The sequence below is a fragment of the Lycorma delicatula genome, chromosome 12, assembly GCF_047948215.1.
Source record: "Lycorma delicatula isolate Av1 chromosome 12, ASM4794821v1, whole genome shotgun sequence".
NCBI lineage: Eukaryota > Metazoa > Arthropoda > Insecta > Hemiptera > Fulgoridae > Lycorma > Lycorma delicatula.
Window position 1 is genome coordinate 5,990,118 of NC_134466.1, and position 12,606 is coordinate 6,002,723.

At 27.8% G+C, this 12,606-nt stretch overlaps 1 protein-coding gene across 1 annotated transcript in view; it reads right to left on the reverse strand.

The window, feature by feature from the left end:
* spg (dedicator of cytokinesis spg) overlaps positions 1-12,606 on the reverse strand; it is a 288,431-nt gene that overhangs the window by 82,932 nt on the left and 192,893 nt on the right. Inside the window, exons 13-17 of the mRNA XM_075380362.1 lie at positions 11,186-11,318; positions 9,314-9,428; positions 8,398-8,557; positions 4,030-4,109; positions 2,634-2,835 (exon numbers count right to left, since the gene is read on the reverse strand). Of these exons, the coding sequence (XP_075236477.1) occupies positions 2,634-2,835; positions 4,030-4,109; positions 8,398-8,557; positions 9,314-9,428; positions 11,186-11,318 (690 nt within the window). The remainder of the gene's footprint in view (positions 1-2,633; positions 2,836-4,029; positions 4,110-8,397; positions 8,558-9,313; positions 9,429-11,185; positions 11,319-12,606) is intronic.

A 12,606-nucleotide genomic window follows, 5' to 3' on the forward strand; every position in this document is an offset into this window, starting at 1 on the left:
CATCGTTTCAAGAAAAGTAGATATTAGAGAAGATATACAGTTTGTATAATATTCTACACTTATATAAAACAGCTATTCTCTTTTCTACTAAACCTGTTTCACTTTTACTGTTTTACTTAAGATTTTTCTTTCTTTCACAACCTTTTGTCTGCTTCATTGCTAACTGAATTATCAAATTCAGATGGTGTAACAGTATTGTTATAACAAATAATTTAGTGCAAAAATTGATCTTCTTTTTTACTAAGAGTCAAGATATCATTTTTTTTAAATGGTTGCCATTTTGAAAATGACCTCAGTATATTTTCTGAATACTTAAATTAGAGAAATGTAATTTCTGTAAATTTTTACATCTTTTCTTCATATAAACTGCAATTCACACAATGATGTAGGAAAAAAGAACATATTTAATATAGTATAAAATATTTTATTTTATTTTTTCAGTAATTGCTCTATTAAGACATAACTGTTTAAAAGCAAGTTTAGCTTCTTTTGTGACATATAAACTAATCTGTTTTCAACAGCCACAGAAATCAGATATTATGATGTAAGAAATATTTTTTAACATGCACCGGTTAATTGAACTGTTTCGATGTCTATCTTTTTTCAGTCAACCAAATTCTTTTTTCTTCTTAACAGACTCTGACAATAGATCAACAATGGAAAATTTTCATCAGAGGTTCTAGCCAAGTGCCTACTCCAACTCTTCGTAGCATTATTTATTACCTTTCTTTGAGTTTCTACACCTAATTTCATAGCATATCATGTCTCCAATTAACAAACACATAACTTCCTTAAGATTCTCATTTCTGTTACCTCTGATTCCACTCTCTTAGTTATACCATAAGGACTGCCACCAAACATTATCGTAAACACTGACAACACTTGATAGAATTACATTTGAGTTCTTATTGATATACCTTATATGTCTTAATTATGACACCATTAATTTGCCAGAACCTATCTAATTTGATTCTTAAATCGCTATTCACCTAACAAACAAACCAAAGTAATTTCAGCATTTATTTCCTTGAGATGAAATTAATTACTAATTTAAAACACAACTGCAACGCAGGAAACAAATTTTCTGCTGTTGCATTTCCTAAAATACTTTCACATTTTTGCTATAGACAATTAATTCACAACATATATTTAAAGTTGTGTGCTGATATATAACATGGGATTTTTTTACTACGTAAATAAAAATGAAGTTGTCCAAGATTCAGTGCTATCTCACTTACTCTAATAGCATAACACATGATTTTGATGGTTACACTGACTGAAAACCAATCTTAATCTAATGGATTTCTACAACAGAACACATTTCTAGTAGCACTAACGGAACAAAACCATTTTGCTCTGAAAGAGTTCTAAAGCAATTATTTTATAAAAATCTCTAGATATTCCCTTAACAAATTATTTAAAGCTACTTCTGATATAAATGAGTATTCTTTAAGATTTTCTTATTATTTAGTAAGCTAATCATTTTAATTACAATTTAAAATCGGTTGATACTTTTGTCTGCAAACAGCGAGTTGTCATAATAGCAAAAACTGATCCTTATATTGTATATCATTATCATCATCAACTGCAACTTTCAGCTGCTCTTTTGATCTGCTTTACATAAAAGCCTTTATAGAGAAAGGCTTCATCTGAAAGGCCTTTTCAGACAATTTTCTTCCACTCCCTTCAATCATTTGTCTCTTAAGCCTTCTTACACTTGGCATTTCCATTATATGCATTCTCCTTTATATCACCCTCTTTCACTTTCTTTATGTGCCTGTATTCATCCTTCAATTTTTTTAAGCAGGATTGAGAAGTCCATACAAAGCTAGCAGTCTACCAGACAACACCAAAAACACACTTGCTTTTATCATAAAGGTTTTAAGGATCTTCATATAGAAGGTGTAACAATATTAAACTTATACAACCGCAGAATCAACAACACAGGAGAAGAGATCAAAGGAAAGAAGTAGGTGGTGAGAAAAGATGATCTACCCTTACGATAGATCAAGGTCTAACCTTGAATAACCGATCTTAAATTTCTCTTTACAGATTCCGCTTTCACTCTACCTTTTTGCTCTTTTAACCCTAATCTTCTATCCATCCTTATAATTTCCTATCTATTCCTTAGAAACTTCATTTTACGCAAGCCTACTCAACTCAAGTCCCATCTTTTCACAAACCACATCTCTACTGCATACAAAAACATTGATGATCATGGTTTTTATGTGTTGTTTCACAATGCAAAGGCACTACACTCCCGACAAATTTCTTCCAAATTCCAAGATCTAAATGTTATACTAGCTGACTTCAATACTCAGCTTTCTCTGTCTGTTCTAAACACCTTCTGTTATCTTCCTTAATTTGTCCTAATAAACCAAGAATTAACATTCACAGTTAATATTTCTGTAATCATCCATAAAAATTATACTGTTAGTAATAAAATTAAATAGAACTTAGGATAGTACCAATAATTTATCAGCCCTTGCAACAAGATGAAAAATTGTCAGACCTACAATAGAAATTATTATTTTAATTTATTGGCTGTAAAAAACTCTCTAAAAATTAATGAATAGATTAGAAAGTAATTTTTAAAATTATTTTAAAATAATTTATTTAAGTAAGTAACTTACCGTTTTGTGTTAGCTTAGTCGAGCACAATAATGTTTTAATACATAACATTTCTTTATGACTTCTGTTAAATTGTGTACTATTACTACTGAGATCAGGTTTATTTTGAGCATCCCTTAAACTAGATGGTAAACCAAGATATTGACTTGGATGTAAACGAGTCTTTTCATCACAACGATACACATATAGTTCATGTACACCATCCTATAAAACAAAATGAATGCGTTTTGTATTCATTACAAATATAAATGATATAAAATAAAAACCAAAAATACTAAGTTTTTTCTTTAAAAATTTCATAAATATAAATTACAAATAAGGTTTTAAAGGTATCTAACACTATTTCGCAGCATACTAACATTAATAGTTTTAGCATATTCCATTTTTATAAATCTGAAGTCTGTTAAACCGTAAAACAATGGCATTCAAAGTTATCTGTAAATGGTGAACGGTAAATGTTAATAAACAAAAAATTTTACATAATGAAATATTTTCAAATTCCAATTGTTTATAATAAAAAATCGGTATCATAAAATATTAATTGCCTTTTTTTTTGTCTTCAGACATTTGACTGGTTTGATGCAGCTCTGCAACATTCCCTATCTAGTGCCAGTCATTTCATTTCGGTATATCCCCTACATCCTACATCCCTAACAATTTGTTTTACATATTCCAAATGTTGCCTGCCTGCATAGTCTTTCCCATCTACCTGTCCATCCAATATCAAAGCGACTATCCAGGATGACTTAATATATAGCCTGTAAGTCTGTTTCTTCTTTTAATTATATTTTTCCAAATGCTTCTTTCTTCATCTATTTGCTGCAACACCTCTTCATTTGTCACTTTATCCACCCATCTGATTTTTAACATTCTCCTATAGCACCGCGTTTCAAAAGCTTCTAATCTTTTCTTCTCAGGTACTCCGATCGTCCCAAGTTTCACAATTTTTGGTGTAAGCAAATTATATGACTGAAAGCTTGTTTCACTTTTCTTATTCAGGATTTTATATCGTTCCTGCTTCGTCCATCTTTAGTAATTTTACTTCCCAAATAACAGATTAATTGCATAGCGGATCCATTAAGGAAAAGCTTTTTTGCTCCAGATCTCCTGCTTATCACAGTTCCAAAAGCAACAGAAAATAGTTGTGCATAGAATTTGGCTATCAACCTGTTTGTATTACAACAGCACCTGGATCTAATTCTAAAAAGAATTTTCAACCGCAAAATTAAGTCACCAAAAAGTTGATTTCTAAAGACATCTGATAAAAAATTATCCCGAGAGATAATTTTAATATTCTTTAATATTTAATACGCTAAATAAGATATTTGGTAAAACAAGAATTATATTCAATGTTTATCAACAATTTTTGGAAGCAATAAAAATAACAAGCATACTAACCTGCAAAGTTGCACCAGAAGGTTCCATTAAATGTGCAAATGAAAATCCAAATAATTTTTTATTGTCTGCTTTCTCTCGAGCTGTAAATTAACATATAAGTGAAATGAAGAATGACATTTTTGGCTCAAAATACAAAACTAAAATAATATACTTTAAATAAATTTCAAAATAATTATCGCAATAATAAAAAGTGTACCTTCTTCATGTTAAGTCAATTTAATTATTAAATTAATATACAGGCTTTTTGAATTACATGGTTGGAATATATAATTTCACAACATTACATAATACAACATGTAATAGAGCACATGTTATTGTACAGCTGTACTGAAGTTACAGATAGTAGCAGTAACATACAACAGTTTTCTTTTTATATATTTAATCTCATCTTTTCTTTTTTTAATTTATTTTCATATGTTAAATTAGTGTAGTTTATTGACAATTTAATAAAGTTATACATTCCCTATACAAAAAATTGCATTTACTGGCAATTTTTTACTGAGTTTTTAAGAACAAAAAAAAAATACCTAAACCCAAATAATAACGTAGATATGGCTTTTTGGAATCCATTTTTTTTAATTCTTCACATTAAATTATAGTTAAAAGCATAAAATTTGTCCCACAAATGGCAAAAAAAAAACAGTATGATATTAATTTATAACATGAATCAGAAATATTGGAAATATTTTTCAACAGCAACTGGAGAACAAAATATTTCCAGATTTGTATTTGTATAAAGTTTATAATAGTACAAAAATATTACAATGTTTTTTTTTAATCGGTGAAATGCATTTCTGAATATGTCAATTTCTTTATAGGATACTTATAACAAAAAAATAAATAAACAAAATATGTTATCAGATTTTCACAAAATTTATTTTAAAAAATCACAATAGCTGTTCAGTACACTACCTTCCTCTGGTATTACAAACAAAATACCAATGTTAAAAATACATTACAATAAAAAAATAAATATAAAAATTAAAAATATATAAGATACAGAGGAACGATAGCGAGTGTGCACATATATCAGTAATATAAAAATTTAACACTAAATACAACTGCCAAATCAGAAAATGTGGGCGGTACTTACAAGAAGATAAGAAGCCCATCTCACAACCATATGTTCAACAACAGCGAACTATTCACGTCTAATTGAACATTTCAAAGTAAATTAGAATTTTTAAGTTTATTAATTTCCAATGACTTTAAAAGAATCGCTTTCAAAGCTTTACGCTTAACATGAAGTACTATTAAATTACCATCAAAAACAAGATTTTCATTGATTAAATGATGTGTAATTAGAACCCTCTTATTTTTGGAAAAACAAAATTTGTGGCCCCTAATATGTTTTTCAAAAGATCTACCGGTCTGTCCAATATAAACTTTATCACAAGAACCGCATTCAACTTCCTGATTTTTTAAGTTTTATCAGTTATTCTTAATGAATTTATCTAGAGAATTATCAGATTTGAAAGCAATATCAATATCTCTGTTTGTAAAAAATTCACTAATTTTCTCTGAGTTTACTATATAAATGAGTGTGTGAAATTTCTTTTGTTGGAATGAAATGCTTGATGAAGGAAAAATTTTATTAATTAAAATTTTTATAATTTATTCTGAAGCAGTTGATTAATCAGATTTATTTTATAACTATTCACTGCTATTCGTCTTATAATATTAAGTTATTTCTCAAAATTAACATCTGATATCAGAACATTTAGCAATCTACGAGTATAACTATCAAAAGCCGCTAACCTAATTTATGTGAAAATGGATGTAATGATGTACTATGAGTGACAAGCATCAGTGTGTGAGGGTTTGTTATGTACGCTAAAATCCAATTTATTATTGATTTTAATAATAATCAAATATAAAAAGTCGATAGAATTATTTTGTTCAACCTCCAAAGTAAGAATTATATTTTTGTGTAAGCATGTTAATAAAATTCATTATGATCAAATCATTTTGTCTATATCTTCCTATATCTAATTCGGTTACGTTATAGAGTTAAAGTAAAGAGACTGCAGATACAAGTGTTCAAGCGGCCCATTCACAAGAACCTTGTAAATCCTGATGCATATCAGGATTAGTAAGAAACTAAGCAGCATTAATATTCAGTATAACCATGCGCTCTTATATTTAAAAAAAATTATACATATAAGTTAAAATAAATTAAAATACGTAAAATGATCGATAAATATTTCTTACTTTGTTCAGGGCATCTGATAACCCATGAGTATTTTATTCATTAAAATTGTTTTTGTTACATAGGTTCCTTGAATTTTTTAAGAGTTGTGAAATTGTCAACTGTCCAGAACAGTAAAAAGTTCACTAATATTTTTAATTAAATTTCTATGATAATAAACAAATAATAAATTCAAAATTTTGTTTTTTATTATATTGGCCAATTCCCAATAATTTGGCTCAACAGCATCCATTACATGTTTGATACAGTTTTTCCATTCCTGCTGTCCGGTTTTATCGATGACTTTTAAGTGTAAATTTTTAACATCGGATATTTTAAAAGTAGTATTTTCTGATACTACTAACTTTTTATTTGTCCGCAGGTTAGCTTAATCGAGTTGAGTTCACAATGATAGGAAGGTAATCAAAGCACGGTTTTACCACTGGATCTTGCTAACTCATCAATTTTATACATATTAAAATTACTTTTAATACGCAAATATGACTTTAAAATTTGCAAATATAATATTAAGTAAAACTTATTTATTTAATAAACACTTCCAAACACAGGATGAAATTTGAGACACTTGTTGATGATGTGAACAGGTCACGGTCACTGACTAATGTCAGACTGGCCAATCTGTAACTGATAAGCTAAATGATGCAATAACCATAAATTAGCATGTTTCAATATCAATTTTCCTGACAACTGGAAGTGACTTCAACCGTCTGTTATAACATGAATACTGCAGTTGAATGGTTCAAACAAGCATACAGGGTGATGCAGCAGGATAGGGCACTACTTTGACAATGTTTAAAAAATGTATGATTTATTGCCAATTTAACAACGTCATTGTACATCAAACGTAAAAAAATGTGTTTTTTGACCCTATTTTTGGCATTTTACATGGGATATCTTAAAAACTAAGAGAGATACAGTTCTAGGACCTATTTTTTTCGATTTACCAGCTCAAAAACCAAAAGAAATAATTGAATTTTCCCCTTAATTGACCTTCCCAGAATTTCAGAAAACCTTAACTTACCCGGAGGAACTGAAACTCGGGCGAAATCTTTCATCCTGTATAACTCGCTAACGAAGCATTTTCGGACCTATGTTTATATGAACCTTTTTCTTATTTTTAGCCTCTAGAATGAGTTGTCAAAGTATTGCCCTATCCTCCTGAATCATCCTGTATTTCAACTATAGTTTATTGCTATAGTAAGAATATATATTACTAAAAATATTAAAGTGCCAAGAAGACAAGAAACCCCCTTAGAATATTTATTTAGAGAGTCAAAATGGAATCGATTTTAAGAGGTTTTTCATGATTTTAGAATGGTTATAATTTTTTATTAGTACAATACACAAGAAACCTTTTTCATAAACATCTTCAAAAATACTGCAAGTTGTGTAAATTTGAGAATTTTATCACCAGCCCCATCAGAGTTATATAAAGCCAAAATTTGAATTAAAAAAAAAAAAATTATTTTCAAAGATTCATAAAAATTTAGGGGTAAGATATCACCATTAATATTATTTATGGTACAACTACTAACATATACCTACATATAAAAAAAAATAATTCAAACTGTGTATGCCATCCCTGCCTCTTGAAAAAAATTTGTGAAAAAAAAAGGAAAATTTCACCATTTTTCATGTTCAACTTTATTGGTAATTTTCTCATAGAAAGAAGAAAGATAGGTAAATAAACCACTGGACCAATCTTTTACCCTCAAAAACTATGAATAAATTGCTTTTTGTTTCATCCTTCCAGGACCAATAGTTTTTTTAGTTATGATTTTTTCCGTAAATCCTTACAATCACAAAAATAGGTGTGCACGCCATAAAAAAAAAATGGCCACCACAGGTAAACTGCTTAAATTAAAAATTAAAAAAAAAATAGCTTTAAAATCCTGAGACATGTAGGAAACAAATGGGTAAGTTTCATTTGTTTTTTGAATAGGTCAAGCAACCGCCCTTGGGTCAGTTCAAATGGATTAACCCAACAACTAAAACAGTTTTTTTTTTTATATTTAAAAATAAGTGATAATTTATCTTCAAACATTAAAACAAAAAATGTTTGCTTACTATTTCAAATAAAGGACCACAAATAATAATAAAATTAAGCAATTATCAAATAACTAGTTTTTTGTCAATCTTTACATGATTTTAAAACAAACCTGAACAATGAGAAAATTCAAATCTTATGTGACCACCAGGGTATTTATCAGTTGCCGCTGATAATCTAATTATTTCATTCCAACATGGTGAATTATTATGATACATAATCACAGATTTATATTCAGCACTACCATCCATACCAGAAGCACCCCATAAATCCTGTAAAAATAAATAGTTAACTTAAGTATACATTTAATATTCATATGATCAAATATATATTATATATATTACAAGATTTTTTTTTAAATCTATCAAGCCAATTAAGGTAACAACATAAATGTTTTCTGAAATAAATTATTAGATGTATTATTACTTTGTAAAAGCAGCTAAATTTTTGTTACCTTTTTCAAACACATTTTAAATAAATACTTCAAAATTAAAACTTTTTTTTAATGTATATTTTGTTTTTTTTATGTGAACAAGTTCAACATTTTTTTTAAAGATAAATCAGACAACATATTTAAGTTGTAGCGATGGTGAAAAACATATTTTGCATACTGTAACTATGACCTAATATATAGTAATAACTTTTAAAACATTTATGTCTAAATTTATTAAAATATTTTTCATAATTTAAGTCAAAAAAATATTATTACAGAAAAAATATATAACAACTATACTGTAAAAAAAAAAGTAAAATTGCGATCTTCCAGCAAATATCTGACCTAAGGTTCCCAAACCCATATCTTAATCAAGTTTATTCAATTCGGAACAATCAAACCGCCAAAATTTTTTTTTTTTGGAAAAAATTCTAAAAAATCACTAACATTACATTTATATATCAATAGAAACATCCAGAAACATAATCTTCTTCTTGAAAAAAAAATAACATGCAATACAAATGGCCATTTTTTTTTTTTTTTTTTTTTTTTTTTATTAAATTAAGATAAACAAATTAAATATAAACAGATATACCTGTAGAGGATTTCCTTCCGCATCCATTGCTAAAACAGTTACTTCAATATTTCTGGCACTTGATTTTCCACCACGTTCATATTCACCTTTTTCTAAAGTTATGTATAAGTCATTCCTAATTGAAAAAATAAATAAAATTAAATGTAATTTTAATGCTTATAAACATGATGATGTTTAAAGCATTAAAAGTTTATGCTTATTTTGTTTATAGCAGATTAAAGCAAAAAAGAAAACAGAGCTTTTTTTTTAAGTGGCATTAATTGTTGTGATCATTACCAATAATTATTAGTGTCAACACTATACAGAGAAATTGCAACTAAAGTTTTTAAACAATGGTATTTAAAAATACAAAATTTGTTTTAAAAAGTAGCTGACACTTTAGAGCACTTAAACAAAAATAACTCACATTTGATTATAGCTCTTATCTCCTTTGATCTATGGTTCTTTAGATTCAATACTCTATACTTTTCAATTGCATTGATGTTAGAATATATCAAGCAAAATTATTTATGTTATAAGTAATTATATAACAATCTATCATATAGAAGTTATCATATATATTCATAGTATATTCAAACACTGCTTCCATTTCTGGTATAAGATATAAGTTCTGGTATAAGGTGGAAGCAGTGTCTGGAACAACCAGATAACAAAATCTGATGTGGACAATACATGATTTTCTTATATGCCTATTAAACTACATTTACACATTTTTTTAAATGAAAACAACATCAAATTTTATTTCATTAAAAACTTATATTTTTTTTGTTCTAATTGAATTATTATTCATTGTAAAACTTTTTACAATGAGAGGTTAATAATTATTAATAAATCAATATATTTAAATTTAAAAAAAGGAGATCAAGCCTGATTCAAACCGATGTGCCTTTCCTAAGATTCAAATATTTCATTAATTAAAATTTTAATTGACTGTAACTCTGAAACCAATGAAAATAAGTACCAGTTATGATATATTGAAAAGCTCTCAATGAGGCTTATTACTGCAGTAAAAAAAAAGTCCAAAATCAAATTTTTTTTGATTTTGGGCTTTTTTGGACACTTTTGGTTCAGTTGATTCAATCAAATCAAAAGGGGAGGTGCACAACTAGATGTTACAATAGTCCTAAATCCAAAATTTCAAGATCCTATGGCTAATCGTTTTGGAGTTATGCGGGATACATATATATGTATGTACAGATGTCACACCAAAACTAGTCAAAATGGATATTTCCGTTGAAATCTGGAAATCAAAATTTTTCGCAATCACAATACTTCCTTTAGTTCACACAAGAAAGTAACAAGAAGCCATATCTAAAAAGTAAGATGATTGACAACCCCAAAGAAACTTTAAAAAGAAAGTTCTTGATTAGAAGCTAGTAATGAGCAGACTATTGTTATAAAATTTTCAGTTGTGTAACTATTACAGATTTTGTTTTTTACAATGAAGATATTTTAAAAATTCATATATTATCACCAGGTAGCTTGCTGAATAAACATATTGTTGATCGCCAAGTATATTCAGCAAGCATACAGCAACACACTCTCTTATCACAAAAATTAAATGACAAAAAACATTTATTTAAACCTAAAGAATTTCAGACAGCATCTGAATTCAAAACCAAGGATGGTAAAAAAGATCACATATGATCAGCATAAGGTAAAACTGCTCTAATACTGCTGTTAAACTTTCTGAATCAAGCTCAACATCTGCTCTTCACATGCTTATTAAGAAGAAAAATGTTGGACAGATTTTATTCTGAAATTTAAACAAACCTCATCTGAAATAAAACCTCACCTCAATCAAATTTGATTATATTACAGTAAACTATATTACAAGGAACTTAAAATGAAATACTAAATAAATATATTTACCTAACATCACCAGGCATAATTACATCTGAAAAACCTAATTTACGAGTAAGTGATATGTTTTTAAATAAGAGTGGATTTTCTTCTCTCACTTGTGATAGTTCACCGTGTAATAATTTTAATGACATAACAATACCTGTAATAGAAGTAATTAAAAAATAATAACATAGATAATACAAAATATAACTATATAAATTAGCTTAAATTTTAACATTTTCATCAGGGGACCTGTTCATAATTTACATCATGTTATTTCGCTTCATTTTAGAGACTCTTTTTCTGTATAATTTTTATCGAGTAACTTTATATACCGTTCATGATAAGTTACATAATTATTTTCTATTATACAAGGGAGTTTCAAAGATAAAACTTAAAATTAAATATGATGTGTGAACTAGAAGTAGATGTGAGATCTACCAATAGTTGCTCCAAATCAGCAGAGTCCTCCATGTACCATCAACGGGGGTTGGTTGTTCTTGTAGCTTTTTCCCAAGTGACAGCAAATAAGTTTGATGACTTCAAATGGCTAATGGTGTACATGTGAATTTTCTTTTTATATCTTAGGGAGATCAGTTACTGCAGCTGTTTTAATGATTCAAGAAGCTTTTACAGAAAAAGCTTTAAATGAAACAAACAAGGGGAATTCATATTCAATGAAGTCAAATATAACTTTAAGACAGACCAAGATCTGACTTAATGTCAACCAACCAAAGTGATAAAATTCTTAAAAATGTCTGCAATCCAATCAATGAAAATAGATTGTCATCAAAATAGAGCACCGATGAGATTTCTGAGTTGATTTGTCTTAGCGTTCATGTCAGCTAATTAATGTTAATGGAACATCTGAATTAAAAATATCTTAATTTATTATCATATAGTTATGAATAACATATTTTTTTAACATCTACGGGTAAAGAGTGCTCTAAATACTTAATATACAAAAATATAATTAAAAAATTTTGATCAGTTAGTTAGTTCTTGATAAAAATTAAAAGAAAGAATAGATCCTATCTGTGTATTCTATACCTTCAGCACAAATACAACAAAGAGACTTGTGTCTCATAACCCTTTTACACAACAAGTATCTTTCTGAATTTATAAATAATACATTTGATATGTAAAAAAAAAAATATATATTATTTTCAATAATAAATGATTCAAAAAGGCAAAAATACACATTTGAGCAAGTTGTAGTAAGTTGAAAATTAATTATATAATTTTCTTGTTTAGTTATAAAAAAAAAATCAATGTTATATTTCAAGTCAACATCTCCACTTTAATAAACTCTTTCCATCCAGGAAAATGTAAAGGGAACAGTTGCAAGTTGAGATATAACAGTGCATAAATCTTGATGCTGAAGTAAAAATATTTAAACAGGTGACACATGGGAGACAGACAGTTTTTAAATAAGCAATACTCTGTTA